Source organism: Rhinatrema bivittatum, chromosome 10 (assembly GCF_901001135.1).
Source record: "Rhinatrema bivittatum chromosome 10, aRhiBiv1.1, whole genome shotgun sequence".
Lineage (NCBI taxonomy): Eukaryota > Metazoa > Chordata > Amphibia > Gymnophiona > Rhinatrematidae > Rhinatrema > Rhinatrema bivittatum.
This window is the reverse complement of record NC_042624.1, coordinates 116,669,404-116,696,231: the sequence shown is the minus strand read 5'-3', so window position 1 is coordinate 116,696,231 and position 26,828 is coordinate 116,669,404. Positions and strand designations below refer to the sequence as shown.

At 46.2% G+C, this 26,828-nt stretch overlaps 1 protein-coding gene across 1 annotated transcript in view; it reads left to right on the top strand.

Moving 5' to 3' along the window:
* The window catches only part of LOC115100085 (cytochrome P450 4B1-like), a 44,949-nt gene that overhangs the window by 10,284 nt on the left and 7,837 nt on the right, over positions 1-26,828 (top strand). The window contains exons 2-9 of the mRNA XM_029618281.1: positions 5,593-5,737; positions 8,103-8,144; positions 10,060-10,187; positions 12,041-12,165; positions 14,139-14,290; positions 18,457-18,563; positions 18,862-19,052; positions 25,707-25,840. Coding sequence (XP_029474141.1) covers positions 5,593-5,737; positions 8,103-8,144; positions 10,060-10,187; positions 12,041-12,165; positions 14,139-14,290; positions 18,457-18,563; positions 18,862-19,052; positions 25,707-25,840 — 1,024 coding nt within the window. The remainder of the gene's footprint in view (positions 1-5,592; positions 5,738-8,102; positions 8,145-10,059; positions 10,188-12,040; positions 12,166-14,138; positions 14,291-18,456; positions 18,564-18,861; positions 19,053-25,706; positions 25,841-26,828) is intronic.

Here is a 26,828-nt window from a genome sequence, read left to right as displayed (position 1 = left end):
TGCCACATGCTAACTTCATGGAGTGCCCCCTAGTCCTTCTATTATTGGAAAGTGTAAATAACCGATTCACATCTACCCGCTCTAGACCTCTCATGTTGAAGAAGTATTAGGAGATGTGTTATCAGCAGGCACTGGGGATGATCGAGTGCAAGCAGACAGGCTCAAAGTTCTTTCAGAGTCCGACTCCACTGAAGGTGCTCCTCACCATTCACTGATCAGGTCTCATACGGCTCCATAGACTCTTGAGGGGCAAGTCCTTCTCTCTCCCTTCCCATTCATCATAATATCAAGAAAAGGGGAAAAAAAAATCCAAAATTTGGGTCAGCAAGGATAGGATCTCACCACCCTAGAATTCCCCCAGTCTCCTTTCTTTGTTTTTAATTAGAGCTAATCTAATTGTCAGGCTCAGCATGGAAATCTGAGAAAGCCTGCTATGGGTGGAGAGAAGGGATTAGAGAAGGAAAAGAACACCAAGCACTTAGCAGCAATTATTTGCCGATCTGTAAACGCAGATCATTTTCCCAGCATAGAGAAGAGGTGCAGTCTGGTTGAGTCAGGAGGCGAGAGGCGAGCTCTCTCTGCTGCTGCTGGCGTGTGACCCTGTGCAAGTCACTTTACCTCCCCAAGCCTCTCTATTGATTCTCTGTCTCTGCTCCCAGATGGATGAATGGATTCCTTCAGACTCTCGAGGGGTTAGTAAATGGATCAAAGCACCAGAAAACATGATCTATAGGTGTTTGCAAGCACATCTCTCAGCCCTGCCCTGGAACACCCATGCCCCGCCCCTTTTCATGCAAAGTGAGATATTTGCGTATGGGGAGTGCATGCCCTACACGTGTGCATATCTCCCGATTTTAGCATGTGCCTCGCTTTTAAAATTCACTTCGAAGGGTTTGATGATTCCTTTAAAAAAAATCACTTTACCAAGTCTAGCTCTGCCTACCTACGCAAATCCTGATTATGGGTTAATTTCTCATTTTAAATGTTTAATATTTACTGTATTTCAGTTCAGCAAATGAACCAAACCAAAAGAAACATTAAAGAAACTGAAAAATGAATAACCCTCTCCCCCCCCCTCCAAAAAAAGAGCCAAAATGAAATCCCTGTATCTGCACATCCCTCTCTGACATTCCCACTCCCTGCTCCTTTAAGTCACGTGCGACATGCACAAGCAGATCCTGATAGTGCTCATGGATGCCGACACGATTTTTACATCCTCGGTACTGGCCTGGAATTTTATGGAAGGGAAATATGGCAAAGACCGACTGCTGCGAAAGTTTGAAACAGAAGTTAAATCAAAGCAGAGGTCCTGAGTGGGGCACCTACTTCTGAACAGTGCATACTCTGGAACCGCGCAGCCCAGTGCTGGGCGCAATCTCGCATGCAAGGCCACTATGGCAAGGCATGCAAAGCTATTTCATTTATTTCAAAAAATGTATAATCTGCTCAATGCAAAGGCTGTTCTAAGGGGATCCCAATTAAAACCATGGAACAAAACACATGCAGTGAAATTCTGAACAAATGTTTTCTTGAGTTCAGCTCACATACAGGCCAATACAGTACAGTGCGCTCCGGCTAGCTTTACCCCTTATTCAGTAAGGGGTAATAGCGCATCGAAAACGCGCGTCCAACCCCCCCCCCCCCAAACAACCCCCCAAAGTAGTAAAACCTGCTTTTCTGTACACCTTCCGACTTAATATCATGGCGATATTAAGTCGGAGGTCCCAAAGGTTAAAAATAAAAAAATTTAAAATCTGCTTGCGGGTTGAAAACCGGATGCTCAATTTTGCCAGCGTCCGGTTTCTGAACCCGTGGCTGTCAGCGGGTTTGAGAACCGACGCCGGCAAAATTGAGCGTCAGCTGTCAAACTCGCTGACAGCCGCCGCTACTGTCAAAAAAGAGACGCTAGGGACGTGCTAGTGTCCCTAGCGTCTCTTTTTACCATGGGCCCTAATTTGAATATTTTTATTTACTGTATCGTGCGCACAGGACACTGGCCTGTGCTCGCCCGCTCTCCCGCATTTCTTTCTGTATCGGCCTGATAAACAGCAGAATGCTTCTCTTGAATCACGTGTGATCCTTGGGCAATAAACAGCGTTGGCCAACAAAATCAGCTTGACCCACATGGAAATACAACCTACTCTAATTCTACTAAAATAATCAAAATTTCTCTAACCTCATCTAGCATTATAATGATTCTTCTGATTCACTCCTTATGAATTCAGTTTACCTGACCTTAAAAGTGTATGCCTCTTAATCTAGACGGTTTCACTAAGCTGGAAAAAATAAACATTATTTAATAGATCAGTGTTTGCTAACCTTTTCATGCGTAAGGCACGCCTACAATAACAAAAATGTTTGCGGGCGGCCAGCCAGCCTCCATGGAGCAGGCAGTGTGGACATGGAGAAATATAACCCACAGAAGAGTTAGGGAAGCACTGAAAGTCCTGGCCATCGTGATGGACCAGCTCCTTCTGCATCTAAGTGCAGGAGAAGGGAGAGGCCAGTGTGGTGTGGGCAGCCAGAGACCCTTCACTGCCACTGCTCCCAACACTAAACGTCAGTCACATCCAGCACTCAACGCATGCTCTCCCTGAGACGCTGGAAGGACACAAAGACAGGGAAAAGGAGGAGGAGGTGCTGAGTGAAACGTCCTTGCTTGCAGACTGCTAATCCCCTACGTTGGTGCTCAGGCTGGAGCTAGAACGACACGTGGCATGCGTGATTGCACAGGTTCTCAGAAAGGAGCTCCTACGCGTTTACGAGCCACCGCTGGAGTCTCTTCTTGTTGCTGTGAGGCACTGAGAACAAGAGTCCAGGTGCTGGTCCGGATCTGCGCGTCAGGCAGTGGTGACTTTTCCTTGGCACACCTGATCAGGACTGAAGGCGCACAGGTTGGGTAACACTAGAAAGATCACTTTGCTACATTCTTTCTACAAAACTGGAGCAGAGGAGTAGCCTAGTGGTTAGAGCAGCAGGCTGGGGATGAGGGTTCAAATCCCACCACTGCTCCTTGTGACCTTTGGCAAGTCACTTTATCCTCCATTGCCTCAGGTACAAATTTACAATTGTAAGCCCTCTGGGGATAGGACAGTACTACCTACATGTAATCTGCTTAAAAGTGTGAACTAAATCAAACACAGACTGAGTTCTGTTTACCCTAAGTAAAAGCTCATTTCTTTCTATAGCCAACTACTCAAAACATCGATACATTAAACCGGGCGGGCGCGTGCAATTCAGTAACTTAATTTATTTAAATTAGGGCCCAAGATAAAAAGAGGCGTTAGGGACACTAGCGCTTCCCTAACGCCTCTTTTTTGACAGAAGCGGCGGCTGTCAATGGGTTTGACAGCCGACGCTCAATTTTGCCGGCGTCAGGTCTCAAACCCGCTAACAGCCATGGGTTCGGAAATCGAACGCCGGCAAAATTGAGTGTCTGGTTTTCAACTTTTGGGACCTCCGACTTAATATCGCCATGATATTAAGTTGGAGGGTGCACAGAAAAGCAGTTTTTACTGCTTTTCTGTGCACTTCCCCGGCAGAAATTAACGCCTACCTTTGGGTAGGCGTTAATTTCTGAAAGTAAAATGTGTGGCTTGGCTGCACATTTTACTTACTGAATCGCGCGGGAATACCTAATAGCGCCCGCAACATGCATTTGCATGTTGCGGGCGCTATTAGTCTCGGGGGGGAGGTTGGACGCGCGTTTTCGACGCGCTATTACCCCTTACTGAATAAGGGGAAAAGCTAATGTGTCGAAAATGCGCGTCCAAACGCCGGTTAACACTGTATCGGCTGTAGGTCAACTATCGTCTTTCAGGTTTAATATCTCCTGCACAAGCAATTCTTTTTCCAGCCTAATCCGGCTGCCCACTGCCTGTTATAAAGCACTCCTCTCTTTTTAACAGAGACTTCAAAGAGATAGGTGCTATTGGTGAAGTAAACTCAGTCCCCTGCCTGTTAGTAATTACAGGGATGAATAGATAATGCATTGCTTGATCTAAGTTATCGGTCACTAGTTTCTTCTGAGATAAAAATGTACCATTCACTAGTCTAAATTATAAAAGAGAGCCACCATATATCCACTCAAAAAACTGCTGAAGACAACCTAAATATTTTAAGTGCGTATAACCATCGTATACATAATGGTGCTGCCCATATCATAGATGATAAATGATATCTCTCCTGGGCACTTATCGTGGTATAATCATTGGAACTAGTTTTTTTTATAAATGCAAATAGAAGTGGAGACACTTATCTCTGCACCAAGAAGTCTGTGTTTGTGAACTTAAACAGGACACTGGTGTTTGGAAGGCTGCATTGGGCTCCTCCTTCAGAGAATGTCAGCAGATTCCAGTCCACTGCCTGCTTGAGCTCTGAGTGAAAAAATCCTTCCTACAATTCGTTTTATATCTGCAGGTTGCTCGTTTCATGGAGTCTCCCCTAGTCCCAGTGTTGTTTGAAAGGGTAAATAACTGTTCCCTATTTACCCGTTCCACCCCACTCCTGATTTTATAAATCTCAATCACATCCCATAATCTGTTTAGGCTTTCTCTGTAAGGGAAGCTTCCCCATCTCTTGATCATTCTTCTTCTCCTTCTCTGTACCTTTTCTATGGCCACTCTGTCTTTTTTTTGAGATGGGGGCAGCCAGAACTGCACACGGTACTCAGGGTGCAGTCGCACCAGGATCAGTGCAAAGTCATTAGGATATCCTCAGTTGTGTTCTCTATTCCTTTCCTATTGGTTCCTAATATTGCATTTGCCGTTTTGACCACCGCCGCACACCGAGTGGAAGATTTCAAGGCACTGTCCACAAGGACTCTGAGGTCCTTTCCTGGGTGGTTAGGAGCTTACATTGGGTACCTGGAGCTGGGATCATTTTTCCCTGCGTGTATTGCTTTCCACTTGTGCACGTTACGGTGCCCAGTCTCTTAGTCTCACAAGGTTCTTCCACAGGTCCTCACAATCTGCTGCTTTCTTTTCACGACTCGAAACAATTTTGCCTCATCTGCAGTCTTGGTCACCTCGCATGCAGATGCCTCGCTGAGAGAGGGGGTAAGAATTTGTTGTAGCTGAGCGCATGAATCTCTGGTAAACCCCAGACCTCCTGCATGACTTTATTGATTTTTATGCTTACCTGCTGCTAGAGAATTGTTTTGTGCCAACCTTTACCTGCTGCCAGTAAGTCGGCTTTATATTACACTGAGAAGAAGCTGTTTGCGGTCAGAGTTTTCAGCTGCCAAGCTGTCCTGGAGTTACCCCAGAGACTTTACAGTTGTTTAGTTCAAGTAAACTTTTCAGAATTCCATAATCGCTGTCCCCCACACCCATTCCCCAGCCTCGCTCTCTCAGCAGCTCCTAACTGCGCAGTTATGCTCCTACCTTTACGGCCCTCCACACCCGCCGCTTTTTAAACACACGGTGCTCGCTTATATATTGCGTGGCTATGCAGTGAAAAAAATGCATGGCAGGTCCTCAGGTGTTTCAAAATGAGGCCCTCGAATGGGCGCCAGTCGCGCAGTGCTGGCGCGCGGAGCGTTTCCCGCCTTTGCATAGGAGTTATGTTTTCCCTTTCCATCATCTATTGCAGTTCCGAGAAGATGGGAACGATTTGGACATTTTGCTGTCTTGGGCAGAAAATAATCCATACGCCTTCCCCGTCTGGTTCGGGAATTTCGAGGCCTTCTTGTATATCATACATCCGGATTATGCTAAGACTTTGTTCAGCAGAGGAGGTAAGAGGCTCCAGTTCACAATTCCCAGCAAAAGATTCTTTACCTGCAGAACTGGAAATACTAAATACTGTTTTTATCCCTTTGTTGCTTGTTGAAGCTGTTCTTGCATAAGAGTTTGCAAGAAACTTAAAAGAAAGCTGCACCCCCTGTGTGCTGCGCATTATGACAAAATAAAAACGATTACACAAGTAGTAAGCTGGCTCTTTAATGGTTCAGATTGTTACCGCCAATTGCCAAATCTTTTGATTAGTTAATTCCTTAGGCTGCTTTCCTGCACGTTGCTCTGAACTTACGAGAGCAGCCGTGTTTGGAGCTGGGTCTGAAATGGCCTCCCCTTGGAAGGGATCCTGTTGGTTTTTTTGCGGCTCTCGTCTCAGCCATCGTTGATCGATCGATCAGTTTCAGCAAGCGTGCGGTCGTTTGCTGAGGAGGGACAGAAAACTCCCCCGTCCTTGCTCAGAAACCTTGCCCACAATCCCTAAATCCCTCCTGAGGGGCTGTGATCACAAATCCCGGGAATAACTGAGGTAGAAATCTTCCCTGGTCACTGCCCAATGCAGGGCTTTCAAACCTCAGCCCCGTTTTAAACCCCAGGATGACCTGCTCGATGAAGCTTATCAGTAGCAGAAATGTCTTTTCCCATGGGGTCAGCTGGGCCACCAGGACAGCAATAATTCAAATCATTTTGGGCCTACAGCATGAGATGAATGTGGGATATTTTTATGTGTGTGGTGACTTCAAGGACGTGAGGACCATGAATTCAGTTTGCGAGGAGTTGGGAAGTTAGTAGTCAGACTGAAGAAAAGAGAGGCATAAAAGTGGCTTCTTAGTCTTGGCGTGGAGGAGTAGCCCCGTGGTTAGAGCGGCAGGCGGTGAGCCAGGCTTTAAATCCTGAGGCCTTTGCTTGTGACCATGGGCAGCTCACTTCACTCTCCATTGCCTTAAAGTACAGACTTAGGGCCCTGTTTACTAAACATTTTTCCAGTGACACAAAATGAGCCCCTTAAGGGATTACTTACTAAGCCCCTATATTTTATCAAGGGAGGGGTCAAATACCGTGGTTGGGGTTGGCCCCGCGATGTTTATCCCCTCCCTGGGAAAATATTGCGGTGGTTTCCCTGTGATGTTTTTTTCTTGCAAAAATATTCTGTGAACAGGAAAACGTGATGGTGGGCCCTTTCGCCCAGGACCACCATCGTCTTCAAGGGCCACACAGCCTGGAAACCCCCCTTCCAAAGTGCCAAAATCCCCCTGGGGTCTGCGTAGATCACCCCAACCTCTAGAGGCAGCTCAGAAGTAAATATATTAAAAAAAAAAAATAGAAGTAATACAATCAGGTGGCAATGCTCCTACTCAAACCACTTGCTTACCCACAGTAGTTTATCTCCACTGCTCCCGATACCCCCAATCCAAAACACCTTCCCAACCCCCCAGTCCTTGTAACCCCCTTACAGAGCACTTAGTCTCTGGTGGTCTACTGTCTCCCCACATAAAACAGACACCCTGAGGGTCTAGTGGCCCGCCCTCTCCTGCCCCCTCAGACCTCCACTTAAAGAACGTGACCCGGTGGTCTAGTGGTAGCTGGAGTGCCCCCTTGGTTCTGGGCCCATCAACGCCATCTTTCAAAATGGCAGCAGGTGGCCTTTGGCCCTATCAGTGGGGATGAGCTGCCATGAGGAAGACAGTGGTTTGGATGGGTGGGGTTGGGTGTCGCCACGCGATTGTATTACTTTTGAAAAACATTTTAACTTTTGGGATGCCTCCTCGAGGCAGCGGGCATGTGGGAGGAGGTCTACTCAGACCCCTGTTTTTCTTGTGTCACATTGTAAGGGGTGGTTTTCCGGCCCTTTAAGAAGCAGGCATCTGGATGTGCGTTAGCGACCCAACGCCTCCGGGGAAAAGTTACCTACAACTCCTGGGTTGTAGCTGACTTTTCGGGAAAGCTGTGTTATTTTATTTGCATAGAATTACCTATGAATGAGCTGCTTTGCATGCATTTGAAAATGTTATTAATGAAATGCATGCAGAGCAACTCATATACATAGGGGTTGCTTTTTTTGGCCAAATATCGAGCAATATTGCTATACTATGGGTGTATCGTGCAATAAGCAGCGATTTCTGTGTGATAAATGCTGCTTTCTGCACGTTATACCCTTATCGCAGTTTAGCAAATAATCTCCTTCGATTGTAAATCCTCTGAGGACAGGGAAATAGCTACAGTGTTTGAAGGTAATCTGCTTTGATGTGCCAAAAAGTGGAATATAAATCAAATAAATAAATACTTATCATGTTGGACAGTATCGCAATGAACCCCCGTGACCTATGCTCAGTAATGCTCAGCTTGTTCCATCTGTGAATCTTACAGATCCCAAGGGTTGGACCTATCACTTCTTACTGCCATGGATCGGTAAGTATTATATTCTCGCCTGTCTTCCTGAACAAAAGTGATTTCTTGTATAGTCCTCAAGGAGCAGGATACTCAAGTCCAATACCCACAGGCTGCTCTGATTTTCAGGCTACTCACTGCCAATATTCATGGGAGGGGGAGGGGCAAGAGGAGGAGAAGAAGGAGGGAGGGGGGAAGCAGTTTTCCAGCTGCCCTCATGGGGACTGAGTATGGGATACTTTCTAACCCCAGGCTTTGCACCAGTCCTCAGAATGACAGCAGGTGCATGCAGGGAATTTTCTGTGGATACAAAGCCCCCACCAGCATTTGCATCTGCCTTTTTGTGCGGATACTATTTGCGTGGTAACTTTGTCTTAGAAGGTAAAGGTTTTCTATTTGTGGATGATACTAACATCTGCAGCAGAGTGGGCATGACGGACGAAGTAGAGAGAATGAGAAGTGATTTAAGGAAGCTTGAACAGTGTTCGAAGATATGGCAGCTGGGATTTAATGCCATGAAGTGCTAAGTCATGCATCTGAGGTGCGGTAATCCAAAAGAGCTGTATGTGATCAGAGGTGATGGGCTGTTATGCATGGAACAAGAGAGAGACCTTGGGGTGATAGTGTCTAGCGATCTGAAGATGGCGAAGCAATGTGACAAGGCGATAGCTAAAGCCAGAAGAATGCTGGGCTGCATTGAGAGAGGAATAACCAGTAAAATAAAGGAGATGCTAATGCCCTTGTACAGGTCCTTGGTGAGGCCTCACCTGGAGTACGGTGTTCAGTTCTGGAGATCGTATCTCAAAAGGGACAGAGACAGGATGGAGGTGGTCCAGAGAAGGCGACCAAACTGGTGTGGGGTCTGCATGAGAAGACCTATGAGGAGAGATTGAAGGATCTGACTGTATACCCTGGAGGAGAGGAGGTGCAGGGGAGATAGGATACAGACCTTCAGATACCTGAAAGGTTTTAATGATGAACGAACTTCAAACCTTTTCTGTTGGAAAAAAATCAGTAGAACTAGGGATCATGAAATGAAACTCCAGGGAGGACGACTCAGAACCAATGTCAGGAAATATTTCTTCATGGAGAGGGTGGTGGATGCTGGAATGTCCTTCCGGAGGAGGTGGTGAAGACAAAAACAGTCAAAGAATTCAAAGGGGCATGGGATAAACACTGTGGATCCCTAAAGGCAGAAGGATGAGAATGAAGAAAAGAGTGCATGGGGGTAACTTGCTGGTGTGGTGGTTACTGCCCTTAACCAATAAACCTTCATACTGTTGATGCAGCTCCATCAGTGCTCTCTGCTTCAATGGTAAGAGGTAACGGGGAATTGGACTCAGACAGCAACCAACAAGAGCCCTGACTGACAGTTTGGGAAACTGAGTAAGAGGGTGACTTGTATGGCACAGCAGATACTTCCATGAGCTTGCTGGGCAGACTGGATGGACCGTTTGGTCCTTTTCTGCCCTCATTTCTATGTTTCTATGTAAATGCACAATGAAGAGTTGGCAGTGCAATCTATGCGCATTATTTTCCAGTCCAGATCAAACCCCTCCCCCATCCCAGGTCGCCTCCTTTTATTGCGGCTAAGAGCGCACTCGTTCTGGGAACAACGCTCACACTCAGGGAGGGCAGCTTTCAGGCAGCCAATTTACCTAATAAACCACTTTGAAAATTCCCCTCCCCTGCCGAAATATTTGCATATGTTTGATCTAAGAATCCAGTTCATTTGCATGTTTTAGTTATCCTGAGGACTGTGGACCTGGTATATTTTTTCTGTTGGCACAAAATTTCAGGCAGCCCTTAATACAGGCCAAGAATGTTTCTATCTTGCGGAGATACCAAATTATTATTTTGCACCTGTAGAATGAAACCAATAAAATAATTCGCAAAAAGTGATGTGATCATATGTTTTTATCTGGGGTCTTCCCAGGGAAAGGCTTACTGGTCCTGTCGGGTCAGAAGTGGTTCCAGCACCGCAGGCTGCTGACTCCGGGCTTTCATTTCGACATCCTGAGACCTTACGTGAAGCTGATGTCCGACTCCACCATGAATATGTTGGTAATGCTTTTGCAATGATTATTCTTCTTGCCCCGTCACGTCAGGTGTTCAGCTGGGAATGGGTATGGGTGTGAGCCAGAGTGTCTTTCAGACTTTGCTACCTGAGCGGTGGCTCTCTGAGAGGGCGCCCAGCTACTCTGGCTTTGGAGGAAGAAGGGCGGAATCCAGGAAAGCGTCAGGAGCATCCGGCTGCGGCTGGCACGAGTCAGACTGGCATTCGAGCAGCGGCTGCCAGAAAGGAAGGTCTCCCTGATGCACGCTCTGCTGCCTTCCTCCCGCATCCCGCCGGACCGGGGTTCTTGCATTGTCTTCCTCCCGCATCCCGCCGGACCGGGGTTCTTGCATTGTCTTCCTCCCGCATCCCGCCGGACTGGGGTTCTTGCATTGTCTTCCCCTCTCAAGAAATATTTGAACATCTCAGGGTTTGATCGGGGCAGAAAAGTTCCTCGTGTCTTCATGCGGAATCCCCCGGAAGGGCGTTTGCTGGGGATGCCTGTCGGGGCTCACAGCCCATGCATGCGAAGTGCCTGCTGTTTGAAAGATAAACGCAGAATCTGATAGCGCATTAGGAGCAGAAGGCCCCTGTAGGCTGCTCAGTGTTCTTCTTCCTTTTGCGTGCCGCTGAGTAGGCCACAGGTGATCTCTGCTTTTCCCGTCGTTTCTTGATCACCAGGGAACCTCTGTGCATGTCCAAGGTTTTCTTCAATTCCCATTATCGATTTTGCCCGCTCACGTCCCCTGGGAGGCCGTTTCGTGCCTCTGCCATCCTTTCCCTGCTAAGTCAGTCTTCCATGATGGAACTTAAGTGACGGAGGGAACGGCTCCCATCAGCAGTATCTGATGCGGACCCTACCATCCCTCTCCCAGGCTGACAGTGAGTCCTCTTCAGCCATGCTCACACTGGTCAGGTCTAGTTACCTGCATGTCAGTTCCAGTGGGACCTCTGAGACCACCCAAACTGTAGCTGTGGGCAGGGCAGACCAAGGAGCACTTTATCAGCGAATGCCCAATCAACAAATAAGAGTAATATTGGCAGGATCTTCTTAAGATAGTGGTAAAGCACTGGGGGTAGCTCCCTGTGGAAATACCAGCATAGTCATGAAGCTCTTCTTTTCCTAGCCTTACTCATTCTACCTGCATTTTGTGTGCAGAAGCTGAGGTAGGCTGGGAGGGGAGGATAGGGTACTGGGATTTCCGTTAGTACCATACAGAAATTAATACATAACGAAAAAGCAGAATGGCTGAACACAGCCCTCCGCGTACACGTCCCTCACAGGAGCCTGAGATCGGCAAACAAAGCCCTACTAACTATTCCTTCAGTCAAAACAGCAAGATTAACCCAAGTAAGGGAAAGGGCGCTATCCTTAGCAGGACCTATAATATGGAACACCACATGCCTTTATAGATCAGATTGCAAAGGGACATCAAAACATTCAGAAAAAGTTTAATAACCTGGCTATTTAAGCAAGCTTATCACAAAGAGAATGGAGAGCACAATCCAGGGAAGTGTAGGATGCGGTCAGCAGAACTCCCACACACATCACCTTAATCAACATGTGTGTATTTTATTTTACCAAAGGATAAGATATCATTATTAATACACTTTTACAGCTGATACGGATAAGAATGGACACCCACCAATTAGTATTTATTATGAAACTATGTTACCATGTCTTGATGGCACCTGTTTAATTGATATAATTTAATACCTTTAGCAACATTAATTTATGTGCCTCACTGTGAACCGTTGTGATGGCAACTTGCTCAACGACGGTACAGAAAAGATTTTAAATAAATAAATAACGAGGTACTCCGGAAGATTCTTGTCACATCTTTCTCCTTTTTTGCTTTAGGACAAATGGGAAAAGCTCATCACGGGCGGCCAGCCAGTGGAACTCTTCCAGCACGTCAGCCTGATGACCCTGGACAGCATCATGAAATGCACCTTCAGCTACCACAGCGACTGCCAGAATGACGGGTCAGGCTAGGCCCTTTCGTGGTCAAATAGCGCTCTTACAGAGTTCATAGTGCTTGCAGCAAGATTAAGTAACCAAATGTCATGATCCTTTTATGTGTGGTAGCTTGTTTGTGACGGGATGGTTATTTTAAATTCTCATGAAATTCCCTTAGCTTGTTTAAGTACAAGACTTTTGTGTGCTGACTTCAGATATGCAGATCCTGTGGTCTGACTTGTTTAATACACTGACTTCACCGCAGCCTCAATTCCTGGAACAGACATTTTTTTTCCCCAACAGATTCACACCTATTATTTTAAATCTGGAAGCAGTGGACTGCGAGAACGGCGGGTGCTGAAATGCCAGGATATCTTGGCACTCCCAGTAGCAGTGTGCAGTACATAGGCCAGATCGCCCGCAAAGAGAGGCAAATGCTGTGTCACTGATGCTGGCGGTGAACATCCTTGCAGGAGCTACCGTAGGACAGAGAGCTGGCCCTGCTTCAGGAGAGGGGAGTTGGAGGCAGGGGAGAGCATACAGGGCTTTTCTGTATCCGGGGAAACAACTGAAACAGAAGACATGGAACTACCAAACTGAGTTTACTCCCCATAAGTGCTGCCCTCTCTCTTCTGGGCAGTTCAAGCTATGGTCACTAAGTTCTTTTCTCATTAGTGAGTTCATGTGAACGTTAGAGGCGGGGTCTCGGTGCCTGAGCATTCCTTAGCTTAGGGGGCCTGAAGATTATCCATTCAGAATACATTTATTTCCATAGGGGAAGGCCAATGTATCAATTGCCCTTAGTCTCAGAGTCCAAGGATGAAAAAAAAGAAAGCAGGGCCAATAGACTGTGGTCCGCCTGCACGTTCTGAAGGATGCAGGGGAGCAGAGATGTGCACTCGTTTAAAAACAAAAGGGTAATCTGGACAGAAATGGCCCATTTTACCCAAGTGCATGCACAATGCCACCGAAAAATCTATACATTTTAGGGCTCATTAGTTTTGGAAAATAGCACACAATAGTGCCTGCTATTTTCCGAAAAAAATTAAAGTGAAAAAAATGGAAAAAAAACAGCCCAAAAACTAAACAAATGAAGCGAAGTGAACATTTTCACCGTGCTCAACCCTAGTGGGAAGATGCGTGCAGCAGCCTTTCTTGGGCAGCATCTATGCCGCCAGGCCCTCTCTCTGACAGGCACCTCCTCGACTACTGATTCTCTTGCTCCTGGCCGCTTCGTCCCCCCGGGCCCCTGCCACCATGAATACTATTTCCCGAAATGAAAATCTCTTGCGTCACTTATGGCCCAAATCTGCGCTAGCTCTCACGACTTTGTTTGCTGCAATACCTTTTTAAAGGACCAGCAGAACATTTGGAGACCTTACGAGCCTCTTCTTCAGACGATGGTGAGTCTGAAGTCTCAGAGGTTCACCTGCTGCAGCCTCTTTTTTTGGCTGATCCTCTAAAAGTGATCACAGCCCACAAAGACTCCAGGTTTCTCCAGGAGCCGTACGGCTACCAGAACCACACAACTCATGTGTCTCGTATGAACTGTTCAAGTTTCTATTTAGATTTTATTTTCTAGACTAAGGAATGGTCATTTTTGCTGCATTTTATTTATATTTGGGGAGGGGGGGGAGCAGCAGTTCCCTCTTTTGGAATCAGAGCAGGGCTCTATGAGTCTTCGTCTGCAACCAGCTGGACTTTTCCCCTTCCTAATTTAGCCCAGGCATGGCAGGACCCAGCCAATGCGGACCCTAAATCTGAACACTAGGTTGTCTCTGTGGTGTGAGGACTGGGGACTCCTCCCCTCCCCCGCCCCCAGGGGCTGTGACCGCTGCCTCTGCAGCGTCCTCAGGCTCCAGCTGGCCCAGGAAGCAGAGGCCGGACCTGAGAATCCACGTGGCCAGCAGGCAGCACCGTCCACGAAGCCACAGCCTGGCCCACGCACTGTATCTTCTTATTCACTGCGTGCTTTTACCTCCCTTGTTTTCTCTCCCAGGGACCGGGAATACGTTCAGGCTGTCTGTGAACTCGCGTCACTGACCCAGCAAAGATTACAGAGTGCCGTCTACCATAATAATCTGATTTACTACCTGAGCCCTCACGGCTATCGCTTCCGAAAGGCCTGCGGAATCGCGCATCTCCACACAGGTACTCGGCACCTCGCCTCCTAGGAACGTAAGAAGGGTTACGCTGGCTCGGTCCATCCAGCCCCGACGTCACCCACACAAAATGCAGAGCCAGTTTCTTGTTGGTCCTGGAGTCACCCGATTAAGAACCAGGAACTTGGTCCAAACCCTTTTTAAACCATGACCACATCTTCCAGCAAGTTTGATCGCATGTTGAGTGAGAAAACTCTTTCTCCAATTTGGTTTCAATCTACTACTGACCTGTTAGATTCAAAGTATGTTCCCTGGCCCTAGCGTTACTGCAAGGGTAAATAACTGTTCCCTATTTACCTATTTCAATCACATCCCCTCTCAGTCATCTCTTCTTCAAACTGAAGAGCCCGAGCCTGTTTAGCCTTTCCTCCTGGGGGCAGCAGATCCATCCCCTTTATCATTTTGGTCGCCCTTCTCTGTAGCTTTTCCAATCCCACTATATATCTTTTTTGAGATTCAGTAACCAGAATTGCACACAATATTGAAGGTGCGGTCGCACCATGGAGCGATACAGAGGCGTTATGACACTATTTAATTCTCCGTTCCTTTCCTCATAATCCCTAGCAATCCTTTTGCTCTCTTGGCCACTGCCACACACTGAGCAGAGGATTTCATCGTATTATTCATGATGACAGCTAAATCCTTTTCCTGGGTGGTGACTCCTAATGTGGAACCTTGCACTGTGCAGCTATAACCTTGGTTACTCTTTCCTAAATGCATCACTTTGCATTTATCCACATTAAATGTCACCTGCCATTTACATGCCCAGTCTCCCAGTCTTGCAAGGTCCTCCTACCAATTTCACACAATCCTCTTGTGATTTAATAGCTTTGAATAATTTTGCATCATCAGCAAATTTGATCTCATCACTTGTTGTTCCCATCTCTAGGTCCTTTATAAATATGTTAAAAAGCAGCCGTCCTGGTAAAGATCCCTGGGTCACTCCACTATTCACCCTTCTCCACTGAGAAAATTGACCATTTAGCCCTACTCTCTGTTGTCTATCTTTTAATCTGTGCTCAATCCACAATAAAACATTGTTTCTCTCCCATGACTTTTTAATTTCCTCAAGAGTCTCTCATGAGGTACTTTGTCAAACACTTTCTGGAAATCCAAAAATCCACTATATCAAATCAAGTGGCTCACCTTTATCCGCATGTTTATTCATGCCTTCAAAAAAATGTAGTAGGTCTGCGTGCCTTCACTGGACTTGTAAGTTGATTATGTTTTTTATTTATATATTCCTAAAAACTTGTTAAATAAAGAGTTAATTTAATTTATTTATTTAACACTTTTTTATACCGACCTTCATAGTAATAACCATATCGGATCGGTTTACATATAACAAGGGTATAACTGAAGCAAAAAATAAAGTAGATAACAATAGAGGTGAATAAGGCAAAGTTACATTTAACAAGGAGTAAAAACTTGGACGCTTGATAGCTGGAAGTTTAGATTAGTGAGGCAAGACTTCCCTTGCCTAAATCCATGTTGGGCTTTTCCTATTAAACTATAACTATCTATATTTTCAGTAATTTTGTTCTTTATAACAGTTTAATCATTTTTCCCGGCACTGATGTCAGACTCACTGGTCTGTAGTTTCCTGGATCACTCCTTGTACCCTTTTTAAAAACTGGGGTTATGTTGTCTGCCCTCTAGTCTTCAAGTATCGTAGCTGATTTTAATGATAGTTTACAGATTACTAATAGTAGATCTGCAGGTTCATTTTTCAGTTCTTTCAGCACTCTGGCATGTATACCTTCTGCTGCAGGACTAAATAAAAAGACTAGGGGACACTTCTTAATGTTACTAAGTAGCACATGCAAAACAAATCTCAGAAAATATTTTTTCACTCAACATTCAATTAAGCTCTGATATTCATTGCTGGAGGATGTGGTAAAGGCAGTTAATGTAGCTGGGTTTAAAAAGGTTTGTAAAGTTTCTAGAGTAAAAGCCCATACACTTTTATTAACCAGGTAGATTTGGGGAAATCCATTGCTTTGTCCCTGGGATAAGCAGCATGGAATCTATTGAACATAGGAATCTTGCCATGTACTCAAGACCTGGATTGGCCACTGTTGAAAACAGAACACTGTGCTTGGTGGACTCTCGGTCTGACCCAGTATGGAAGTTCTTATGACTGCTAAGCAAATGCTGAAAATGGACTTTGCTAACATTGTGCAATCAAGCTCTCATTCTTACCCACCCACACACACACATTCAAGCTCCCTTTCTCACCCACCCACCCACACACATTCAAGCTCCCATTCTCACCCACCCACCCACATTCAAGCTCCCATTCTCACCCACCCCCACACACACACATTCAAACTCCCATTCTCACCCACCCACATACACACATTCAAGCTCCCATTCTCACCCACCCACCCACATTCAAGCTCCCATTCTCACCCACCCCCACACACACATTCAAACTCCCATTCTCACCCACCCACACACACATTCAAGCTCCCATTCTCACCCACCCACCCACATTCAAGCTCCCATTCTCACCCACCCCCAAACACACATTCAAACTCCCATTCTCACCCACCCACATACACACATTCAAGCTCCCATTCTCACCCACCCACACACACACACATTCAAGCTCCCATTCTCACCCACCCACACACAGGCTCTCTCACAGACACATACACGTGCACATACAAACAGGCTCTCAGACACACACAGGCTCTCACTCATTCACACATACATAAAAGCTCACACACATCATGGTCTCCCATTGGGCCGTGGTGAGATGAGTTCCACCATGGCCCTGAGGGCCTCATGCTATCTTCGGGCAGTACAGCTCACTGAGCTTCCTGCTTGGCGGGGGGGAGGGAAGCAGTGCGCGGCTTGCTGCCCCCCCCCAAGCAGGAAGATCGGTGGGCCATAAGGCAGCAGCCAAGGCTACAGGCTGCTGGCTTCTTTGGCTCTGCCGGTGTGGCCTCTCCTGCTGCCGCCGGCCCGCCAGGCGTAGCCTAGCAGCTCTGACCCTCCTCTTTGCCATCGCGGGGATGGGATCCCGCGATAGCATTGCTCTAACAGGCCTCTTCCGGTTGGGTGCCTGGGTCCAAATTAGGTGGGCAACTGCCCACCTAGGCCCACCCATGGCTACGCCACTGCTTAAGACATGGGATAGTGTTTGTTAAAGCATGCATATATGCACATAGATAGATGCCATGTGCACATGCTGATTTTGCAGAATGACAGACACTGCGTATTACTGCACAGAACTGGCTTTATAAGTTAATCGAAACAGCAGGTTAATCATTAGTTTTTGCCATTCTGTATGCCTGATACTTATCTATAGTTTAAAGACAGCAGCGCAGCCAAAAGTGAAAAGTAAACTGCTGCTATGTTGGGGCTATAGATACTGAAGTTAGTGAGTGTCACAAATGAGCAGAGGAGTAACCTACCGCTTAGAGCAATGGCTTTAGATCCAGGGAATGCAGGGTTCATATCCCAGTTCTCCATCAGGCACCCATTTAGATTGTAAGCTCTTTGGGGAAGGGACATATCATACCTGAGAACTTATCACTATTGTACAGTGCTGTGTATGCCCGGTAGGACCATAACAATGATTATAGATAAATATTAAGGATCTGACACCTCTAGTAAACACAGTAATTTCCCCATTTACCAAAGTGTTACAAAAAGTCTTAAAACTTAGAAAATGTTTGATAATTTCGATATAGTTCTGTTGCTAGTGCCTTTTACAACCTGCCTGATCGACACTGGTTGACCTTCACTAAGCTGTTTATTATCTTTGGACCGAGTTCATTGGCAAAACAAGAATGCACCAGGTTATAAGTCACATAGAAGTAGTTTGCATATTTACTGTACACTTTATTTAACTGTTTTATTTTTTGGATCTTTGCAATAATTTAGTTTGTATTTTGTGTTTATCTATTATGTTTTGCTTTAACATTTCAGTAGTTGGTTGTACCTCAGTTACAGCACTGTTTGTGATAAGGCAGATAATAACCGCTTAAATAGAAAAATAAATAATAATCAGATCAGAAGCCAGCAGGGCCCCTTCCTCCTAGCTGAGAATTGTATGTGTAACTACTTCATAATCAAAATGGCAACATCTTGGTGTCATATTCAGTGGTGGGATATAAACCAGACGCCTTCTGCTTTCTGGCCCAGATAAAGTGATCAAACAGAGGAAGGAGGCCCTCAGGAATGAGACAGAACTTGAAAAGATCCAGCAAAAGAGGCATTTGGATTTTCTGGATATCCTTCTCTTTGCCAGAGTAAGTGTTTGAAGCCGGACTCTGCGGACTACCTTGTGAGGTTGTGATGGGGGGGCAGGAAGCAAGGAAAGCGAATCGGTGTTCACTTCAGTTCGCTTCACTCTCTTGCTTGATTTATTTTATCAACCGAAACTTAAAAAACCAGAAACCAAAAATGTATCCTTAGTATAAAAGAAAAACCTCAGCAGATTCTCAGTGTGCGCTGTCCCCCAAAGCAAGGGACCTGCCAGCTGGCTTGGCCGCGTAATTCGGAGCTTAGAGCACTGATAATCATGACGGTGTGTCCCTGCCCACTCAGGATGAGAACGGACAGGGGCTTTCGGACGCGGACCTGCGCGCGGAGGTGGACACCTTCATGTTTGAGGGTCACGACACCACCGCCAGTGGCATCTCCTGGATCCTGTACTGCATGGCCATGTACCCGGAGCACCAGGAAAAATGCAGGGAGGAAATCCAAGAGATTCTGGGAGACCGTGACTCGGTGCAATGGTGAGTGTTTAGATGGTAACTGTCCTGAAATAATTTACGCTTTTAATTGGCTCCCAGGTTCCTCCCGTTCATGATGATGTTGCAGGTGGAAGGCTTCCGGTACCAGCATCTCCCCCCCTGTGTTAATGCCTAAGTCTTCTGAATCTGATTATTTCAGGGGACTGGATGGTTGTGTATGGGCTGCTGCAGAGTTATGGAACCTTTCACTTATGAGATAGAGAGAGCCTGCATGTGTGAGCCTGAATGTGTGGATGGTGCATGTATATGAGGTCCAAATCCGGTAGAAGGGGACTGAGATTGGGGGCTTGTGGAAGGAGGTGGTAGGTTACAACCACTATAACAAGTGGTGATTGCCAGCTCATTAGCAGTCTGGTAATAACTGGACCTGGAGACCATGGTAACAAGTAATAATGGCAGAAAAGGACTGAATGGTCCATCCAGTCTGCCCAGCAACCTCTCCATGGCAGCATCTGCAGCTCCGTGCAGGTTACCCCCATGTTCCTCTTAAGGATAGCAACTGCCACTCTGTGCTATTATCCCCAAGCCTTATGATAAGGGTAGTAATATTTATAATAAAAAACCAAACAACTGTCAAACCCATAAAAAATTACTGCTACTAACATTTTTACAAGATGAGGAGCCTTCCAGAAAATTCTGGCAATGCTGACTTGCTTTGCTTTTGGACTTGTCCTTAGAAGCAGTCCTGTGCTTTTTCCCTTAGGTCTACATATCAGTACCCCCAGACTCAGGGCCCATGTTGATGGACGTCTGAATTCAATTCATCTTCCCCCTCCACCCCCCCCCCCCCCCCCTCACACTCATAGCTGGGCGTGATGTTGCAGTTGCGTCATAAGCATCAAGGGCTATTGGTTAAGGGCAGTAATCCCTGCCTTCTGTTAAGGGTATTAACTGCTGACTGTGCAGATTACCTCATGCCTATCAGTTTCCCAGACTGTAAAAGTCAGGGTCCTCGGTTGTTGTCTAAATCCAATTCCTCTTTTCCCCCAGCCGTTGAAGTGGAGAGCAATGATGCAGTTGTATCAAAAGCATCAACTTTTATTGGTTAAGGGTAGTAACCGCCACACCAGCAAGTTACCCCTTTGCACTCTTTTCTTCATTTCCATCCTTCTGCCTGTAGGGGCTCACATGTTTATTCCATGGGCCTTTGAATTCTTTCACTGTTTTCATCTTCACCACCTCCTCTGGAAGGGCATTCCAGGCATTCATCACCCTCTCCATGAAGAAATATTTCCTGACATAAGTTCTGAGTTGTCCCCTCCTGGAGTTTCATTTCTTGACCCCTAGTTCTACTGTTTCCTTTCCAATGGAAAAGGTTTGAAGTTCGTGCATCATTAAATCCTTTCAGGTATCTGAAGGTATGTATCCTATCTCCCCAGCACCTCCTCTCCTCCAGCGTATACATATTCAGATCCTTCAGCCTCTCCTTCAGCCTCTCCTCATAGGTCTTCTCATGCAGACCCCACACCATTTTGGTCGCCCTTCTCTGGACCGCCTCCATCCTGTCTCTGTCCCTTTTGAGATGAGGTCTCCAGAACTGAACACAGTACTCCAGGTGAGGCCTCACCAAGGACCTGTACAAGGGCATCATCACCTCCTTTTTCTTACTGGTTATTCCTCTCTCTGTGCAGCCCAGTATTCTCCTGGCTTTAGATATTGCGTAGTCATATTGCTTCGCCATCTTCAGATCACCAGACACTATCACCCCAAGATCCCTCTCTTGGTCCATGCACATCAATCTTTCACCCCCATCACATTCAGCTCTTATGGATTACCATACCCCAGATGCATGACGCTGCACTTCTTGGCATTGAATCCCAGCTGCCAAATCTTCGGCCATTCTTCAATCTTTCTTAATTCACTTTTCATTCTATCTACTCCTTCAGGTGTGTCCACTCTGTTGCAGATCTTAATATCATCCACAAACAGACAAACTTTATCTTCTATCCTTTCTGCAATGATGCTCACAAAGATATTGAACAGAACCGGTCCCAATATCGATCCCTGTGGCACTCCACTTAACATAGTTCTCTCATCAGAGTAGGTTCCATTTACCATTACACACTGTCTCCTATCAGTTAACCAGTTCGTAATCCATGCCACCACCTCAGCACTCACTCCCAAGCTTCTCATTTTATTCAAAAGCCTGCTAAGTGGGACCATATCAAAAGCTTTGCTGAAATCCAAGTAGATCACATTGAGTGCTCTTCCTCGATACAATTCTCTAATCACCCAATCAAAAAAACCAATCAGATTTGGCTGTTAGGCCAGCAATCGGGTGGGTCCAGTAACCCATCCAATTGTAGATAGTTCAGTATCCTTTCCTTCAACGGCAGCTCCATTAATGTTCCCACCACTGAGGTGAGGCTAACCGGCCTGTAGTTTTCAGTCTCCTCCCTGCTACCACTCTTACGAAGCGGGACCACAACAACTCTTCTCCAGTCCTGCATCCTCAATCCCATTTCCAGGGATCTATTGAACAGATCCTTCAGTAGACCCACCAATACATCTCTGAGCTTCCTCAGTATCCTTGGATGAACCTCATCTGGCTCCATGGCTTTATCCACTTTCAGTTTGCCTAGCTCCTCCCATACATTCTCTTCTGTAAACAGAGTTTCATCTACCCCCATCCCCATTTACAGTCTTGTCAACCAGCAATGGTCCTTCTTCAGGGTCTTCTTTAGTGAACACTGAACTGAAGTATTTGTTTAATATTTCTTCGTCTGTTATGGTTAGGCGGTGTTTGGGTGGATTCTTGGGTACTGTGGCAGATGACCACGCCCATGGGGAGGAGCCCCGTGAGGCGCCACAGTACTGGGCTAAACGCAGATGCACAAACACAGAGTTTAGTTCTTTTATTAAACAGCTTGAAGTGTTCTACCAGAGGTGGCAGTAGTGAGGGAGCCTGGATGTAGCAGTCTCAGGACCCTCGGCAGAGGGGACCCTTCTCACCCCGTTGGTATAGGGGACTTCCGGTGTGGATTTCCCAGCAAGGCAGTGCTGTGGATGAGATAGACTGAGAGTTAGATTACTCCCTAGATGGTTGCTGTAGGTATGCGATTCCACCAGGTTGAAGAAGATGGTACAGGTACCGAGGCAGGGAGAGCAGGCACTCGAGGATCCCTGTATGGCACCTGATCCCTGTATGGCACCTGAAATAAAGCAGAGGGCCACCGAGGAGCGGGTACCCAGGTTAACAATTACCCTGAAGGGCAGAGAGGGATCTTCCAGTGGCAGCACGGAAGCAGCAGAGTAGCTTAGAGCGGCCGAGACCAAGTCCTTGCTTACTCAATGAGCTAGCAACATAGTACAGGTTATATACCCGGATGGCGTGGCGTCAGTAGAGGGGAACGCCCCCGAGGTTCGCGCCATAGCTGGAATAAAGATGTGGGTGGCGTGCATGCGTGCACCCTAGTAGGCCCTTGGGAGGAGCATGGCGGGAGGCCGTTCCGGGGACGCCGGAGAGGTCGGCTTGTAGACGCGGTGGCAGCTATTATCCCTAGGAATGCGGGAGGAGCCGTGAACAAGGTGAGGCAAACGGAGCGAAGCCGTCTAGCACCGATGGACGCAACATCAGCTTTCTCCACACATTGATCTTTGTCATCTTTCAATTTCACTATATCACTTCGGGCCTCTCTTTTCCCCTGATATATTGAAAAATGTTTTGTTACCTCACTTTACCTCTTTGGCAGTCCTTTCTTCCATTTGACCTTTTGGTTTCCTGATTTCTTTCTACATCTCCCTCAGTTTCACCAGGTATTCTTCTTGAAGCTGTTTTTTTGCCTTTATTTTTTCAGCTACTTCCTTAGAGAACCAGATCAGTTTCTTTTTCCTCTTACTCTTGTTTCCTTTTCTAACATACAGATTTGTTGTCTGCAATAACTCCTTTTAATTTGACGCACTGTTGTTCCACCTCCCCCATTTTCTCTCATTCTTCTAGTTCTTCCTCCAGGTACGTCCCCATTTTGACAAAGTCTGTATTTTTTAAATTCAAAACTTGTGTCTTCATGTGACCTCTCTGTATCCTATTTGCAATATCAAACCATACCATTTGATGATCACTGGTGCTGAGGTGGGCACCCGCCCGGACATTAGAGTCATTATCCCCGTTAGTGAGCACTAGGTCGAGTATCGCTCCCTCCCTCATGGGTTCCATTACCATTTGTTTGAGCAGAGCCCCTTTCAGGGCACCCACTATCTCTCTACTTCTGTTAGATTGCACAGAATGGATTCTCCAGTCTACATCTGGTAGATTAAAATCTCCAACAAGCAACACTTTTCCCTTCTTTCCCAGCTTTTGGATGTCTTCGACCAATTCTTCTGTTTGACCACACCAGTAAAAATGGAAGCACCATTTTCTTTTTTTTTTAGCACTATCCATAATGCTTCTTCTCTACCCCACATCCCATCCAGTTCACTCATTTGGATAAAGATCTACTCCTCCCCTTTCCTGTCCTCTCTGTCCTTCCTTAACAAGTTATAGACTGGGATGGCCATATCCCAATCATGAGAATCTGTGAACTATGTCTCCGTAATAGCAACAGTGTCCAAGTTCGCCTCCACCATTAAGGCCTGCAGATCTGGGATTTTATTGCTTGAACTACGAGCATTTGTGGTCATAGCTTTTCAGCTTTTCTCCCTTGACTTGCTGTTCTTCCTAGTCACCTTTTCTGTAATTTTGACCTGATTGATTTTATTTTCTCCTCCCACTTCTGTATCGCTTGGGAGTGACATGCCAATTTCATTGGCCACTTCCTGACACCCCATTCTCTAGTTTAAATGCTTGGTAATATATGATCTAAATTTCTCACTTAGCATCATTTTTCCTGCCCTATACAAATGAAGACCATCCTTACCATATACTCTTTTATTGCTCCATACATGGTCCCAACCTTCAATTTATCCAAAACAACTTTTTGTACACCATGTTTTGAGCCAGGAACTGAATTTATCTGTATGACATAGCCTTTCCTTTCCTTTTCCATGAACAGGTAATACTTCCGAAAAGATAATAGTCTTTGCCATGTGTCTAATCTTCTTCTCTAGATTTTGGAAATCTTTCTTGACTTCATGGCCAGCATTTCTGTTGAGGTCATTGGTCCCCACATGGATGATAACATTGATATCAGCGTTACTACCCTCTTCTATAATGACTTTGACTACCTGGTTTGCACTTCTATTAGCTGAGGCTCCTGGAAGGCACTTAACTTTTGTGTCCCCCATCAAAATGAGCTCCCAGATTGGTTCCTCTGATGATCGAGTATCCCAGTAGAAGAAGTTTTCTTTTATGACATTTGATCATGTAAAAGGATTTCTGGGTGCATTGGGTGACTTCATCTCTTTCAGCATCTCCTCATATTCTATTTCTGGGGCTTCTTCATTTTTCAATGCAGAAAAGTATTATTGTAAGGGTAAAAGTGAGGAGAGTGAGTATCTCATCACAGGCCTTATTCTGCCAGAGGCCCCTGTTATCCAATTATTCCTGGGTTTCTGAAACCTAGATGTCTGGCTTCTCTGTGGGAGTTGAAGTTGATACATAGGATGCTGCAAATTTGAGGAAATTGGATGTCTCTGAGTCGCAGGTTTTCTTCTACCAGAGCCCACTATAATCCATTTTTCCTGGGTTTCTGAATCCTCTGTTGGAGTTGAGAGATAGATAATATATTCTGCAAGGAAAGGGAGGTTAATTGAAACCTGGACAATTCCTCTTTCAAATGAGCCAGCTCCTTTTTGCTGAAGGCAAAATGGGCAAGCCTTGATAATAGGCCTTGGAACATAAGCTCCACAACTGTTGCGCTAAATGAAAAACATTTAGCTAATAATAACTGGTTAATCCTTTAAAATGATTAAGCTAAGGTAAAATGTATGCTCTAGCGAAGGATTTTGAATAGGCATTTGATATAAAGAAGGACAAGTATTAAAAACGAGCCAGTCACATTAATAGGTAGTGTCCCTGCATGTTATATAAACTCAGTTTTCGAATCACCGTAATCTAAGGGCCCAACCCGCGGTGGAGGCGGTTGGTTCAGGTGAATCCCCAGCCTGGACTCTGTCTAGCTGTTGGCGCCGGCCTCGTGGGCTTTCCCCCTCTGAGGCAGCACTAAGGGCTCACGCTCACGCCTTTCCTTCCACTTTCAGCTTTCTCTCCTTGTTTTGGTTTTAAGCCAGCCCCCCACAATAAGCACACAGGTACAAAGTTACAAGCTTTAAAATGATCCATTCGTTTTTTTAAGGTGGTCCCTCCAAAGCAGGGCAGTCATGGTGGTAGGGCAATGTTCAGAAACTTGCAAAGTCGCTGCCTATGTTCTAGCAATACATGGATGATTTGGACTTCCAAAACCGTGAATTCCACTCCTTTACCAAGCATTACATTTCACCACAATAATTTTAAAAGAGGTTAAAAAAGCAGTACCGGCAGCCTGAAATTACAATATATTTCTCTTAGAATATGCATTTTTTGGAAAAGGTGAGCCCTCTTCTCCCCAGCAGGTTTGCTTGCACTGTGCTATTTCTGCCTCAAGTCGTCTCAAGAGACGCGGCAGCCCACAGGGCAATACACGTGGCATATGCTATCCGAGTGTAATGAGCACCATGCAAGGACAGTTTCAGGCCTGCTCTTTTATCTGTCGTTTTCAGGGATGATCTCGCTAAGCTGACATACACCACGATGTGCATCAAAGAAAGCCTCCGCCTCTACCCTCCAGTTCCTCTGGTGATCCGACAGCTCATTAAACCAATTACATTCTTTGATGGGCGTTCGCTTCCAGCAGGTCAGAACTCTGCATGGTCTATTCAATGCTAAGTCATAAGGGAGGGGCAATTATCAAGAACCCATGGTAGTTCAAGGTGCGGGCCAACGCTAACACACATAGCTAATAGGGATATGCAATAGGTTTGAAATAAATGGGTAAAATGCAAGGAATGAGACCATTTTTGTTTCATTCAAGGACCCCTGAAATGAATTGAGGGTGCCCACAAATTAAATTCATTTCCGTTTCATTCGTTTGTAAGGGCTTCAGCGAGTTTAGTAGCTACAGCAGCCAAGAGATTCCTCAGTGAGGTAGTAGCCCAGATAGAGCCGAGAGGAGAAGGGGGCAAGAGGACAGGTTGGAAAACTAATCAAGGTGAAGCTGCCCTGTTCCTGGCAATATACCCTGGGGGTCTTGCTACCACTCAGCCAGGACTTACAGTTCTAGACAGATAGGAAGTGGAACTGCGGAGCAGAGGTGGGGGGAGGGAGTGGGACCAGCACTGGTGTGACACCCCCCTCGCTCTCTCTCACACACATATATATGTGAACACATTCCTCCTCCTTATCCCAGTGACCCCACAGTGCTCATCCCCCAGCCATATTTTGCCCAGCAGCGCTTAGTAAGCCCTGGTGGGCAAAGGACAAGTGGAGCTTGAACACTCTTGGGGGTTGCAGATGGAGGGTCACTGAGGAGGAAGAGGGTAGAGAGAATAGGTCTCTTTCTCTCTACCTTCCTCTTCCTCCTCTCTGCCCTGGTGACTCTGGTTCTCCATTCCAAGCCCCCTCAACCCCCACCATGATTCCTCCAGTGGTCTTCATCTCCCCCGAGTGATCCTAGATACCCTGTCTCACCCCCAATCCATGCTGGTTCTCCAGCTCCTCTACCCCTGCTTCTATCATTAATTCTTCCTTCTTGGAAAATTATCCTCTCCAGTAAGTCTGTTCCTCTCCCTCCTTGAGCAGTCAGAGGCCTCCTCTTTGACTATCCTCTCCCGTGGGGGTGGGGG